The 16,276-nt window shown below is 39.0% G+C and overlaps 1 protein-coding gene across 1 annotated transcript; it reads right to left on the bottom strand.

Moving 5' to 3' along the window:
• Window positions 1-8,991: 8,991 nt before the first annotated feature.
• Window positions 8,992-9,975, bottom strand: LOC124881842 (trace amine-associated receptor 1-like). The gene has a single exon (XM_047387663.1). The coding sequence runs from the start codon at window positions 9,973-9,975 to the stop codon at window positions 8,992-8,994; it is 984 nt and encodes a 327-aa protein (XP_047243619.1).
• Between the last annotated feature and the right edge of the window lie 6,301 nt (window positions 9,976-16,276).

Here is a 16,276-nt window from a genome sequence, read left to right as displayed (position 1 = left end):
TCAGGGCTGTTATTTCTTCACACTCAATGCCATACATAAGCCCAGAGTATGAAGACAAAATTAGATATGTTTTGAGCAAGCCCAGTTCAGTCTGAGATAACACTAAAGAGCAAAATTTAGGCCATCACTTTCAGTGTCAACATGAATGTTAAAATCCCCCAGTATAATGACCTTATCAGTGTTTAACATTAAATCGAATAAGCCATCCGAGAGCTTACCAAAAAATTGAAATTAAAGGCTTGGTTGACGATACAAAACAACAAACAGAAGTGGTTTTAGTGCTTTGCAATTTGGATGAGGATTACTAAGAATTAGTCAGTCAGTCATTTTCTACCGCTTATTCCATAGTGGGTCACGGGGAAGGTGGTGCCTATCTCCAGCAGTCTATGGGTGAGAGGCAGGGTACACCCTGGACAGGTCATCAGTCCATCACAGGGCAACACACATACAACCATGCACACACTCATTCATACACCTAAGGGCAATTTTGAGAGACCAATTAACATAAGAGGCATGTCTTTGGACTGTCGGAGGAAGCCGGAGTACCCGGTGAGAACCCACACATGCACGGGGAGAACATGCAAACTCCATGCAGAAAGAGCCCCAGCCGGGAATCAAACCTAGGACCTTCTTGCTGCAAGGCAACAGTGCTACCAACTGCGCCACCGTGCAGCTCACTAAGAATTAAACTTTGAAAAATGTTGTAGCTATTAATTGGTCTGGCACTGATTAATAAACCGGACTGAAAGATGGTTGCTGCTACTCCTTCTCACCCAGTATTTCGAAGTAGGTGAAAATTAGGAGTTGTTAACTCATTTATATTAACGTAATCTTTTTGCTGCAGTCAGGTTTCTGAGACAAAATAAATCAATATGATTGTGACAATGCAAATTTCACAATCTCTGAGTCTAATTTGAACACAAAAAGCTAAGTTCTGAAAAATAAGGTGCAGTCGGTAAATAAAGTGGGGAACACAACAAAACCTTCAGACTTGGCATGTACAAAAACCATGGTTATTTATTTAATATTTATACAATATGTTGAATTTCTACATAGTCATTTCCATTAAAAACTTACTAAATGGACTTCAACCTGAAAAGATTCACAAATGAGAGAATGAGAGATGGCAATTAGATAAGTTTATTAGCTGATGTTTCTTGTTTTGGCGCTCGGACCCCGGTGGAAGACATGGATGCTGATAATGACATGAGCTTGAATGAACATCTTAGGGTTAGAATGAGAGAAGTCTTCCCCCCAGGATCCTGATAGTGGTGGTGGAGTGGAGGCCGGAGGAGATAAGGGAGTCGGAAGCAGCTTGAAGCCTAATGGTGGAGATGGGGTGGAGGAGGGTGGACGCTCAGCTGAAGAGCAGGAGATTCTGCGTATGAAGGTCTTTTAGGCGAAGCCTTGACGGATGTTTGGCTGAAGAGGACTGCGGACCAGAAGCTGATTGGTTGGAGCGGAGAACGTAGTGGAGTAGTTGGATGGAGCCGGAAGTAGAGGTGAGTCTTTCAAGTTGAATTTTTGTCTAAACTCCATTTTTACAAACACGTAAGAGTTGAAAAAGAATACACACAAAAAATGAGTAAAACTGGAATTATTCATGCAGTCCATGGATTCACAAAAAACTATCTTTGTTGTTTAATATTCCAATAACAATCTGATCATAAATTTTGAGTAAGAGTAAACTCAATTTCCAATTTGCAGCATTCTTTAAAAGTGACCTATTATACATACTTTTAAACATTTGGCATAGGGCTATGGTCTATACAAAACATGTTCCATTACATTGTTAAATTAAATTTTTCACACAAAATCACTCTTAGATAATGAGATTTCACCTACTCAGTTTTAGGTGTAAGGGTATTTTATTGTTTCATGGTTCTGTTGTAACTATTACCGGAGTCAATTAAGATTTTCTTAAAAATAATACATTTATTTAAAGCGGGTTTCAGGGCTCTCAAGGTCACCTTACAAAGTAAAAACCAATAAAAGCAAAAACAACAACAAACACCAAAAAAATAAGAATAAAAATGAATTTTAAAGATGATACAAGAGGAGCCATAGTGCTTGAACAGGGTAAAAATGCTTGTTTGAAAGATGAGTTTTTAGTCAAGATTTGAAAAGGGTTTCTGATGTCAGGAGGGAGGGCCTTAAATGTATAGAGCAAGATTTTGAATTCCAGGCGGTATCTGATTGGGAGCCAGTGGAGCTGTTGAAGTACAAGTAAAATGTGACTGGTGGATGATGTTCTGGAGATGACCCGGGCAGCATCGTTCTGGAGTGCACCAGCTGGAGTGTATGATTGGATTTATGGGGGGGGACCAAAGAGTTAAAGTAGTCCAGGTAAGATGTGACCAGTGTGTGGACCAGAATTGCAGAAGTGGCAGGAGTGAGGGACAGGTGGAGGTGACTAAGATTATGTGAAAGTAGGCGGAGCAGGTGCTGTTGTTGATGTGGCTTTGAAAAGATGCTGTCAAATATGACACTCAGACTTTTAACTTGAGTGGATGGAAAGACAGATAAGCTGTCGATGGTGAAAGTGGAAGGATTTGGGAGGATGGATTTGGTCCCAATGAGGATCATTTCTGTTTTGTCGCTGTTGAGTTTGAGAAAATTAGATGAAAACCAAGCTTTCATTTCCTGCAAACAATCACAAATGGAAGTAGGTAAGGAGGTAGTGGATGGTTTGGTAGAGAAGTAGAGCTGGGTAACATCAGCATAACAGTTAAAATTGATGCTGAAATTGTGGTGCAAATTACCAAGAGGGAGGATGTAAATTATAAATTAGATTGGGCCAAGGACAGAGCCCTGGTGAACACCACAGGAGAGTGGAGATGGCTGGGATCTGGTACATTTCATCTGAATGAATTGTGAGCGGTTAGTGAGCTAAGATTTAAACCAATCCAGAGGTATTTCTGACATTCCAATACATTGCAGTCGCTCAAGTAGGATGGTGTGGGACATAGTGTCGAAAGCTACACTGAGGTCAAGTAGGATGAGAATGCTAAATAGCCCAGAGTCTGCTGGTTTAGATTTCAAGATAAGATCCGAAATATCAGCAGCAGAAGGAAGTTGGAAGGCTGATAGTGGTTGGATGGGGGGCTGAGAAGTACTGGAGGAGGTGATCTGCAGAAGGTCTGAGGAGTCTGCTGTTGGTGGACTTTGGCTATTTTCTCAGTAAGAAATGTTAGAACCAAATTGCAGTGATCCGAGGAGTAGAAGTAGGAGGTGAGAGGGTCTGGAGGATGCAATGTGTTGTTAACTAATAAAAACAGAGTTTTAGTATTTCCAGCTCCAGCAATGATGATATCTTTGTTATACTGGGATTTAACTGAGCAGAGGGTGACTTTGCAATGACAAATGTGAGAGTGATACAGCTGTTGGTGAACAGCAAGACCAGTTTTCCTGTAGAGCTGCTTGATTTGACGCCCCTCAGCTTTAAGTTGACGCAGCTGAGGAGAAAACCAGAAAACCTGATATGAGCGCTGCTAAGTTCATATTTTTGAGATTGCAGAAGGCGATGACACGTGGCTGTTTAGCTGTTGACAGAGGGATAATCAGCAGCAGAGCAATTTTCAGGTGTAACACTTCCCGTGATTATGAATATGAATATATTATTTAATATTAATACTTGATTTTTTTATTGAATACTATTTTGTCTGTTAAGGGTTGTCCTGTAAATACCAGCCCAATAAGGTGGTGGTATTAGGACAAAATATAAAGGGATGAGCCAAGCTCTGGCATTATTGAACAGCAAAACTCCATACACACACAGAATGAATTCACAAATTTATTAACAAAAATAAGTCAACTCATAGTCAAACATATTTCAATGAACAAACTCTTTACTATGCTAAAACAACCCAACTAAACTACCAAGCACAATGAAAGAATAAGGAAGACTAATGGGCTATGGAGAATAAAAACAAGTGAATCATAGATGGTTGAAAACCATGACCAAAAGAGTGATGCAACATTACCACGCAATGTTAGTCATGTTTGAGAACCAAGGACTATCTTGAAGAATCTGGTAATGAAGTTAAGTTAGTCTGGGAACTAACTCAGGCAATAGTTTGTATACCATCAAATAACCATTCACAATGCAAGATCAGATTAAACATTATTTTAATAAAAATACATTTTAAATAATTATTTGCTTAATAATACCAACCTTCTGGATGACACATTCTCAACGGTGTTTATTTAGCTGCCCTTATTTATTAAAATTATATTTCCTTAAATATTAAGGAAATATTGAAATAATATTTAAGGAAATGTTATTTTGAATAAGGACCAAACCTTTTGGATAAATGGGTCTTAGTTATCACTTTCACTAAAATAATATTTAAGGAAATATTACTTCCTTGATTGGAAACTAACAGCCTTTCTGGGTAAATGATTTTCAGCCGACTTGAGGTGGGCGAGCACATGTTCTTAGCCGTTAGCAGTTGGAGCTAACAAAAGTAACTTATAGCTGATTACCAGAATCAAACACATACCTTTAAAATAACACTAATACAAGGGTTGAAATGCATAAGCGTGGACGGTTTTAAAAAACGTTTGTCATCACTTTTGTCTTTTTACTTTTTTAACGTTTATTTATTTATTGTTTAACTTTTAACTTTTGTCTTAACAGCACAGAACACATCCTTAGCTGAGTGCTAGTCTGCTAGCCCTTACTGTAGATGAGTTTCTCAACACAAACAAAACAAACATCATTTAATGAACATTATTTTTATTATTTACCTCTAAACAAATCTTCTCTGCCCAAACACTACCTCTTACGTGAACCGTGCTGATGAGAAGTTGTCTGGGGCGACAAAGTTGATTAAAGCATCCATGGTGAACAAAGGGTTAACTTGCGGCTAAACTCAGTAGCTGTGGGAAAGGGGCGGCTGGTTCTGCTGGCCCGGCCCGAACTGCATGCAGAACGGGGTGCTGTGTTGCGTTATCTTTGTGACGTCCTTAGTGAGGATATGGTAGATGTTGTCCGTATGAATATTAAAGTCACCCAGCAGAACTATATTTGGGGTGAGTGAATAGATGTGGGTGAGGAAGGCAGAAAGTTCATTAATAAAATTCTTGTTGGGTTTTGGTGCGCGATAAATAGTGGCAATAACAGTTGGAGTGGGACAATTTAGTTGAAGAGACACCGACTCAAATTATGAAAACACTGGTACTGTCTCAGAAGAAGCCATCCAGGTCTCACGGTAGATTATAGCCATGCCCCCTCCTCTGCTGGTTGAACGGGACAGAGAGATGTAAACAAACCCAGCAGTCATGACTTGTTTAGCTGGGATAAGTAATTTGGATGCAACCTTGTTTATGTGAGGCACAGAAAGTCATACTTGTTCTTAATGAGGTCCTGGAGGAGCTGCCCCTTCCCCGACAGAGAACAGATGTTAAATAACCCAAATGTGACGTCACTTTGCTAACATTAGCTGACCTAGCTAGGTTAGGTAAAACACTGCGGTCAACTTTCCTGCTGGAGTTTCTCGGTGGGTGATGAGTTGTGGACCGGAAGGATTTTATGGCAGTGGAGCCAACCAACTTCACTGGGACCCACGATGGATGTATTTCCTACGAGGGAGATGGATGAGGCCCAGGAAGAAACGGAGAATTGGCGGTCAATCAGACGGGTGGAAGCGAAGTTGGAGAAGCTCAACGGTGGAAGAATGAAGTAAGGTGAATGATGGATTTAAGATCATGAAGACAGCAGTCCAGAGTAGCAAAAGCCTCATAAACAAACAGTGGATCCCCATGATAGCAGTTAAAATATAATAATAATAATCTTTTTAAAAATGAGAAAAAAGGCCTGTAGAGCAGCGGCAACAAAACACACAGCTGCTGTAGGAAATTGCGCCTGATTTATATCCGGAGTGCAATGGTACTATTTCCAAATATGGTATGGCTCTGCCGTGTGGTCCATCCTCACCCCTTTCTATTTCAGCAAGGTGTACTTGCATGATCCTCTACTGAAAATCAAGTAGGTGGATCTCCGCTTCAGTTGCTAGTCAAGGGTAATGTCTGGGGTAACGTTGCTATGTGCCAGTGCAATTGTGAAGTCACAATTACACAGCTTTTGAAACTCCGCGTTTTCTAGAAAAAATTTAATGTTCATTTATAGCAAAAAAATGGCTGATTTTTTTTTTTTTTTTTTTTTTGCGCTTAGACCGTAGAAGCATTAGAGAACCAATTGGAAGTATAAAAAAAATCAAATTGTGAATAACCAATAACCTAGTAATTAACCAATAATTTTTTCTTGTCATCAAATTTGATCAGGATTTATTGGCAAAAGGTTTAATGCATGTAAAAACTTTGGTTTTTAAAGAGACTAATAAGTCTTAAAGCCTTTACCCAGGCTAAAACAATTATCCTATTTTCTGTAACACAAAGAGTTGAAACCCACAGAACACCTGAGAAAGTTCTTCAAGTATTAGGAGAGTGCAGGGTATACTTATTATTGCTTGTATTTAGTGAGTTTATTGAGACAAAACAATTTTGCAGTGCACAAACGTTATTACTAAGCACAGAATACTTTGATTATTGAACTCCTTTCAAATACCACTCTGGTTTCAATTCTTTAACTTTATATTTCTTTTTTTATTTTGTAGCCAAAAATCAGTGAAGCTAAGCAATATTTAAAATAGTACCTTTATAAACTGCATTTTAAAATAGAAAAAGAAAGGTAAAGCAAACTAAACACCGGCACTAACACCAGTGCTATTTTAGCTTGCTAATCCAAGCTAACCCATTTAGTTTAGTCTGAGCTAAATATTTAGTTTGTAAACTATATGTTTGGGTTGGAGCTGAACATTTAGCTTGCTACCTAAATATTCCATTTGGGGCTAAATATTTAGTTTATACAGTAAATATTTAGCTTGCTATCTAAATATTTAGTTTGGAGCGAAATATTTAGTCTGTAAACCAAAACTTTTATTTGCCAGCTAAATATTTAAATATTTAACTGGCTAATTAAATTTTTTAGTTTGGAACTGTGACATTTTAATACAAAATGCACATCTCATTTGAAAATGCAAATTTTTTTTTGGTGTGAGTTACACACCTGTTCTTAGAGTGTAGTTTCCCTGACAACCCCAGATGTTAGATCAGTGACTACATTGCTGAAAGGTAATGGGCAAACGAGGCATTGCTGAGTGCACCACCATGGCAAACTAGATTTTTCACAGAATTTGACTTTCAAAAAACTCACCGGAGCTTCTTACAAATATAAGATATCGACTGTCTGATCACTGATGTCCTTGATTGTGTGCCTGATGCTACCTGTAGAGTCATTTGTCTTCCACAGAAACACATTATGAGGTTCCTACCAAGCATTTCTCCTATTTCCCAGACTTTCAACATCTCTGTTTAAAACCTGCTTCAACCATAATAATGCTTTATGAAGAGAGTAATACACTTCAAATATGTACTATGTTGCCAAAACTATTGAGTCACTTGAGATCAATTAACCTAACAGTCCTGTTTTTGGACTGTGGGAGGAAACCAGAGTACCCAGAGAGAACCCACGCATGCATGGGGAGAACATACAAACTCCATGCAAAAAGATCCCCAGCTGGGAGTTAAACCCAAGATCTTATTGCTGCAAGGCAACAGTGCTACCAATTCAATTAAATTCAATTCAAAGATACTTTGAACTATGCCGCCATGCGTATTTGTGCTTTATGCGCATTGTTATAACATCCGCTGGCCCTATTGTTGGATTTTACGTAACCTAATACTTTATGACTGAGTTGCTGATGTTTTTAAATGCTTCCACTTTGCCATTATGCCACTAACAGTTGCCTGGGGAATATTTAGTGAAGTTTATGAAACTAAGCTTTAGCACTGTCACAGTACCATGCTGGAATTCTGTTGGCTCTTGAGAAAGACCCATTCTTTCACAAATGTTTGTAGAAACTTCCAGTCAATGTCTAGGTGCTGGATTTAGGTTTCCAGAAGAAATTAAAGGTTGCATATTCCTTTTGGAAATAGGTTGTATGTTGCTCAAAGTGTGAAGTTTTTCAGTCTGTGATGAGTTGGCATGCAATGTCATCTGCCGGTGTCCACTTTCTAAAGTCTGCAACCATCTACCCGGAAATGTTGGAGAACTTTGAGATTGAGATTCTGATTTCATTTTCCAGCAGGACTTGGTACCTGCCCACACTGCCAAAAGCTGGTTCATTAGCCATGGTGTTACTGTGCCTGATTGACCAGCAAACTTACCTGATCTGAACTCCATAGAAAATATATGGAGTATTGTCAGGAGGAAGATAAGAGACACCAGCCGATGAACAGATGATGCAGATGAAGTTAAAGCCACTTTGAATGTAACCTGGGCTTCCATTACACCTTAGCGGAAACCAAAAGCTGATCACCGCAATAATGCAGTAATGCATGCAAAATAAGGCTCACCCATGTATTGATTACATAAAAACAAGTAGACAAAAGACTGACATTTCTGTTTAAAATTTATTTTTCATAGAATGTATGCGATAATTTAATTGTTGACACTGAATTATTCTTTTTTATTATCTGTAAGCCTTAATCAATAAAATACAATAAATAAAGGCATAAATTATTTCACTCAATGTGTAATGAATCTACACTATATATGAGGTTCACTTTATACGATGAATGTGATTGTATCTAATTTGTGTCAGGCGATTGAACTGTCCAGTTGCCCTAAATAAGAGATATTACTAAAATATGGTAGCAGTTTACTGAAAAATGACTTTACATCTCAAACAGGAAAAATTAGTTTATTTATTAATTAGTTTTACATCACTAATAATGATTCTTCCATTTTCATTTATATTAAATTGTTTTTGTCAGTGTCATTTTGTAAAATCATTATGAAAAATTTATTCTTCTTTTTTTATTATGCAATTAACATATTATTTGTAATATATACAGAACTACAGCTTCAGTGCTATTGTCTTTATATCAAATAAAGTATTATGAATTTACCTTACAACCATACAAAAATTAAACAAGTTTAAAGTTAGTAAAATCTCCTAAAATAATTTTTCCTGAAATTATCATTTTGAATGCTGACCTGAACCAGCTATAAAATAAAGCATAAATAAATGGATTGAATGTTGAATTAGAAAGCGCAAGCCAGTTAAGTATTTCTATCAGAGGCCCAGGCTTTGAAGCATTACTGAAAGTAAGAATAGTTGTACAAAGAAAGGAAGGCAGCCAACACAGCAGAAAAACTCCCATTACAATTGCTAATGTTTTTGTAGCCTTCCGCTCCATTATGCTAACAGATCCTCCAGAGTTTTTAATGCTGTGAATGCTGTACACTTGTCTTTGTGCGACAAAAAAAATCTTTAGGTAGATGCATATCATTACCAACAGTGGTGAGTAAAATGTAATCAGGACTATCAGAATTTTTCCTAGCACAACAGTAAAAAAACAGTTTTGTCTACATTTTGTTCTGTTAAATCCTACCAGAGCAATGGCAACTGCAGCTGGAACACCCCAGCTTACCAAGATCATCACCACAACAACATGACTGCTTACTTTAGTTCTGTATGTCAGTGGCTGGCACACTGCATAATATCTGTCAATAGAAATGCAACATAGATTCAGAATAGAACATGTGCTCAGTGTTATATCAAAGCTGCTTCTCACTTTACACAATAAATCTTCATGATACATGCATGAACTTAATGAGAACTCAATTGTGAGTGGAAAGACCACAGCCCCTACTAGCAGATCAGCCACAGCCAGAGAAAGGATGAGGGCATTGGTAGGAGTGTGAAGTTGTCTGAAGTAAATGATAGCGATTATTACAAGAAGGTTTCCACAAACAGTTACTGCTGCTATAGAGCCAATAAAAACATTGAAAAATAAACATAATATGGTAGGAGTTTCTGTTGGTAGATAGGAGGCAATGCTATAGCATGGCTTTACATTAGAAAAATCAGTACTGTTTATACTAAAATTAGCAAAATAAAGTTTCATGTTTGGGTACATATATTCTTTTAACTCATCCACTGCACATGAAAAATGATCAGTGTGGCCTCAGCATTTGCACAGTTGCTCTTTCTCTGACTATTGTGTTTGTCAATTTTAAAGCCTGTGTTTCCTGACTTCATAAATAGAAAATTCCCTTGGTGGTATCCTGCACATAAGAGATCCCCTGGCAACAAACCTAAGCAGCAATGTAATTGGGGCATTTTCCATGTAAACCATGTAAACTTGAGGATAGTGTATCCAAAAAAAAAAAAAGATTAGGGGGCTAAAATGCAGGACATTTCATGCCGATTAAAGTAGTTATATTGAACTTCGTTAGCTTGGTTTGTAGACTCCAACAATAAATCAAAAGTCAAACTTTTTGGATCATATTAAAACCCTCCAGGATTATAAATATTTAAGTTACACAAATCTCAAACATTACATCACATAGGCAATTGGGGCAAGTCGTCTGATTGGAAGACAACCACTATTAACACTCGAGGCACCTTAGGGGACCAAGCATTCACTTTGGTTTTTTGATTCTCAATATCTATGTCAGCTTTAAGGTCAGTTTTATAAAACCTGACCAGGATTTTCTTTTTGTTTTTATGTTTAAAATTTCTTTATCCTTGTGAATTAAAAGGTATCTGGAACAAGAGCTATGCATTTTGCATACAATCTTTACCCTCAGTAATGATTTGGTCCCATTGACTCCCATTATAATCACATATTTGTTCATGCACTGCAATTCTGGCATTTTATAATACCTTTCCCAAGAGCACATAAATAATAATCTAAGCCCCTGCCTTCAAAATACAGGGAAAACTGGCTTTAGGTGTAATACTAACACTGTGGTTCTTCCACAGTCTGCATTTATACGGATGTCACTGAACACCTTGACAAGAGCAGTCTCTGTACTGTAGTAAGCACTGACTGGAAGACATTAAAGCGGTTGGTCGTTGTTAGGAAGTTGTTTAGCTGCTGAAACACAGCTTTTTCAATAATCTTACTAATGAAGGGGAAGTTTGAAATAGGCCTGTAGTTCTGTAGTAGCAGCTTGTCCAAATTGCTCTTTTTCAATAGAGGTTTGATAATTGCTGTTTTTAGGGCCTGGGGGAAAACACCTGACAAAAGGGACGTGTTTATTATTTGAGTTAAATCAGATGTTATTACAGGCAAAGCTTTCTTAAGGAAAGCTGTGGGTAAAAGATCGAGACAGCAGGAAGAAGATCTTAGTTGCTGTATGATTTCTTCTAAGTTTTTGTAGTTTATTTGGTGAAATTGGGAAATTTTGTCAAAATCAGTTCTAGTTGTAGACAGCATTGGTACTGGAGTTGATGTGGATGTGTTGACTGCCTCTCTGATCTTTTGGGTTTTTTCAGTAAATAATTTAGCAAATTCATTGCAGGCCCTGGTAGAGTGGAGTTCAGATGCTACAGTTACAGGAGGGTTTGTTAACCTGTCGACCGTGGCAAATAATGCACGAGCATTGTTAATGTTTTTGCTGATGATCTCAGAAAAGAAAGATTCCCTTGCATTTTTCAGTTGTAGGTTATATCTGTATAGTCTCTCTTTATAGATAATACAGTGAACCTGTAGTCAAGTCTTTCGCCACCTGCGTTCAGCTTTTTGACACTCCTTTTTTCACTTCTGACTGGTGGAGCACTTCTCCACGGAGACATTTTCGCCCCAGAAACGACTTTGACTTTAAATGGAGCAATTGAATCAATGATGTCCAAGATTGTAGAATGAAAGTTATCTACCAGCTCATCCACAGTGTTACAGGGCAAAGTGGAGGTAGAAGAGTAAATCTGGTTGAAGGTTTCAGCAGCACCATCCTTAAGAGCTCTTAACTCAACTTGGAACAGTAAAGGGATAAATCATTTGGACATATTTAATGGAAAATATTTCATGCCCTTTAATGTTTTAGAGAAATCATCAAGCATTGATAAAAATAAATTATTTGAATATTACCAACTAAAATCTATTATCCAGTCCAAAATTAAGATTACACAAATTAAGATAGAACGTCTTTCACTAATAACTAGCTTATATGAAAATCAACTACCAAAATTATTCTCCAAAACCTACAGAAAACTTTCAGAAGTTGATTTAATAATCTTACTTCCTATTAGTAAATGGGATGCTGATTTATCTTCAGGTACAGATATGAACTACTAGAGTAAATATGCCTAAATGCTTTTAGAATGACCAAAAATGCCAATCTTCAGCTGAGGCAATACAAAATCCTTCATAGAACGTACTACATAGGAAAAAAAATTGCCAACACTTGTCCAAACATTAGAGATTTACCTGATGACTATCTATGTACTCTCTGGCACTCTCTGCCTATCTCTGGCTAAAAGTATGTGAAGACCTATGAACACGCCTAGAGTATACAGTTCCAATCTGCCCCTCACTTTGCCTCCTTGGTGGCATCACATAAGTAGATTTGGTAACAAATAGATGCCGCTGCCTTATAATTCTAAGCATTGCAAAAAAAAAAAAAACAACAACACTGGAAGAAAAGCATAACTTTAAAAATAATCAATTTTAATACTCCATCCATCCATCCATTGACATCCATTACCCGGGGTCGGGTCGCGGGTGCAGCAGCCTAAGCAGAGAGACCCAGACTTCCCTCTCCCCAGCCACTTGGGCCAGCTCATCCGGGGAAATCCCAAGGCGTTCCCAGGCCAGCTGAGAAACATAGTCCCTACAGTGTGTCCTGGGTATTCCTCTGCACCTCCTCCCTGTGGGACGTGCCTCACCAGGGAGGCGTCCAGGAAGCATCCTAACCAGATGGCAGAGCCACCTCAACTGGCTCCTCTCGACGTGAGTAAGCAGCGGCTCTACTCTAAATCCCCCCAGGATAACCGAGCTTCTCACCCTATCTCTAAGGGAGAGCCCGGACACCCTGTGGAGGAAACTCATTTCGGCCGCTTGAATCTGTGATCTTGTTCTTTTGGTCATGACCCAAAGCTCATGACCATTCTCCACACTTACAAATGTACACTTCCAGCTGACAAACTCAAACTCACATGCACCCACTCAACACAAACAAACTTATTTGTACACATATGCACACCCACCCACACATACACACACCTATGCACCACTACACTATTACTCCAAACGGTTGAAGTGAATACAAACACATTAATACAACATCAATTGACACTTACCACTGGCTCTATTTAGGTGGCACGGCTCCGCTTGCCTCGGTCCTTCTCTCGGCACAGTACTAGTTGTGTTTCCATTGACTCACTGAAAGCTGGCTCCAGCCGTCAGTGTAGTGTAAATAATACATAAATAGAAAATAAAAACATAAATAAACATAATACAAATAATGTTTCTATTATTGTATATGCAAGGCTGTGTCATATATATATATATTTGAACGTATAAAATGATCCACCAAAATAATTATCTAGAACACAGCTCAGCCAGAACTTATAAAATAAGGCACAAGGGTTCTGATGTGAGGGGGGGGGGGGAGGGGCAGAAAAAATGGAGAGACGCTGCCATCTGGTATATTTCCAGAGTTAAGAGAATTTGGAGTTAATTTCCTGCCAAAAGGTTGCACACAAATAAACATGTTGCTGTTTCATGGGTTTTTAAAGCATGTATCATACAGAAGAATCAACCTAAATAAATTGTTGTCTGAAGAGAATTTTCTTCAGTTTATTTTTCTGTTTAATTTTGACCCCCTCTCTGTCCGTCTCAGTCATTGTGTCCTCGGACAAGACACTTCACCTGCCTTGCCTGCTGATGGTGGTCGGACGGTGGTGTTGACTGTCTGGCAGCATCACTTCTGTCAGTCTGCCCCAGGGCAGCTGTAGCTAGAATGTAGTTTACCACTGCCAGTGTGTGAATGTGTGAATAAATGGGTGGATGACCGATTGTAGTGTAAAGTGCGTTGGGGTCTCTGGGGACTTCATAAAGCGTTATACAAGTGCAGGCCATTTACCATTTATAAAACAGTTCAATGTGGAGACTTTTTCTGCCAAGTACTTGTGTGACTCTGCATTTGCGTACATAAAAATCTAGCTTTGCGCGGACATGTCGGGCTGACATTTGCTTTGAGTTTGCATGAAGTCCGCCTTGAGTACATGCAGAGTCAAGCACGCATCACTAAATAATTTCCTTAGACAGAAAAACTTTTTATCCAATTTGAATAAATAACTGAATCTGACTGCACTGTTCAATGGTTAGGATTAATTGGAATGTATGTACCTGACTGTTGTGAAGTGCCTTGAGACAACATGTGTTGTGAATTGGCAAGATATAAATAAAATTTAAAAACTATGTTCTGCCCTTTACTTATTCTGTTTCTGGTGCATTCTATTTCTGTTGCCTCTGTAAAATTGTATTGTGTCTTTGTATAATTTTTTGTTTCTACTCTCAGCCACTGCCACTATAATCAGCTTAATTCGGTCCACCTCAGTCAGTCTCCCTTTCTCACCTGTTTGTGGCACTAAATATACTCTACAGGCCTGTATGTTCCTCGATGGTTTATTCTACTCTGTTCATTCTAAGTCTACTCTTGTTCATGCCTGTGTTTTTTGCCCGCAATCCATGCCTCATTCTCCTCCTGCCTACATGTAAGATTTGTAGTCTTTTCTACTTATCAGCTTTGGCCTGCCTGTCTGCATTTGGTCCCATGCCAAGAACACTTGCGACAGAATAAACAGCCAGACTAGGACCGAACTAGAAGAGAGGTTGAAATTTCTTGCAGAGAAATTAACCCTGCTATCATAACGTGTGAATGGGCAGGACCAAAATGCAGGCGGGAGAATGGGAGCCGTGTGGTGCGTCCACAAGATTTAATAATAATTGATAAACTTACATACATAGGCAGGGTAGCAAGCAAGAACACTGAGACGTGGCACTAGGGAGGTTTGCAGCAAATGCAGAGGCAACAAATGCAGAGAATCTGGTGGTGAACAATGAAAACTAGAGAACCTAAATACTGAGGGAAGTGGAGTTTGAACCAATGAACTGGGATAGGAGCTAATCAGGAGAATGTGAGACAGCTGGGGACCAGGGAACCTAAACAATACAGAGGGAGAATAATTAATTAACGTGATGAACATAGAGAGCAGGGTGGTGACCAGAACAAAAGAAAACAATGACTAGACTCCAGCACATAAACAAGAGGAAACCAGATCTATCAGGATATAACTAAAACACATCTAACACCGGAACACAGACAGCAAGACAACTAACCAGAAGGAATCTAAATAACCAGAAATGATCAGAAAAGCATCTGGCTGAGCAGAAAGGTAAATAAACACAAAAACCTAACACAGACAATACATACAGCTGCTGCCTGAACTGGCTCATCTTCAATCTCCTCCAGGCTACTTAGATATGTTGGAGATGGAAAGGAACAATGCAGTGGTGGCACAGTTTAACTGTGGCCCACCTTTGCAGCTCCTATCAGCCTCAGTGTTTCAGGCTGTGGTCTCTGCCTTTGCCTCCTCTGCATGCCGCCGACAGTAGTGTAAGTCATTGAGCGTCCAGCCAACGCCTCAACTCCTGCCTCTGAGGGTCCATCCGACAGCTCCACTCACACCACTGAGAATCTTTCTGACGCCTCTTATCATATGACTGAGTGTCTGTCCAACATCTCTGCTCACTCCACTGAGGATACAGTTGATGTCTCCTGTCTTCTGGTCGCCAGGCTGTACACTCGTTGAATACGATGCAGCTATCATCGGGCTTCAGCTCCAGTCTCAGAAGGGTTGACAGAGTTCTCTGAGATGGTTGAGGATGATCCTCTACCTGCTCATTTAGCAAGGAGGTGGAGGACAACATGCCTCCAGCTCTGTAGCAGGCACACATAATCTTAGATTAACTGTGCCTGCTAAATGAAACAGATTATGGAACTTACCCTGGGTTTGGACTATGTTTTAGCTGAGACAAGGAAAGGGTCAGAAATGGCATGATCTTTTCTGGAGAAGCCTGTGGATGTTGAAGCGCAGATACTCCCTAGAAATCTCAGTCAGGAGAGGATGACCAGACTGTGATTAGATGGCTAATTATTTTCCAGAGAAATATTTCATTGCAGTTTTTCGCCAAAAGTCAATAATTTATCACAATAATATTCTCAGCCTGCACATGCCCCGACCCCAAAAACACCCCACCCAACTCCGTCAAACACTTCTCTAGTCACAGAACCACAGGACGACTAAAAGAATTCCACAGAACTCCAGGTATCGTGAAATCCATAATTCGATCAGTATCACGTTTTGAGACTTCAAACATTATCTATTCATATATTTTTTGTTTTGCAGGCATAAGG

Source organism: Girardinichthys multiradiatus, chromosome 15, assembly GCF_021462225.1.
Source record: "Girardinichthys multiradiatus isolate DD_20200921_A chromosome 15, DD_fGirMul_XY1, whole genome shotgun sequence".
NCBI lineage: Eukaryota > Metazoa > Chordata > Actinopteri > Cyprinodontiformes > Goodeidae > Girardinichthys > Girardinichthys multiradiatus.
This window is presented reverse-complemented; position numbering and strand designations above follow the sequence as displayed.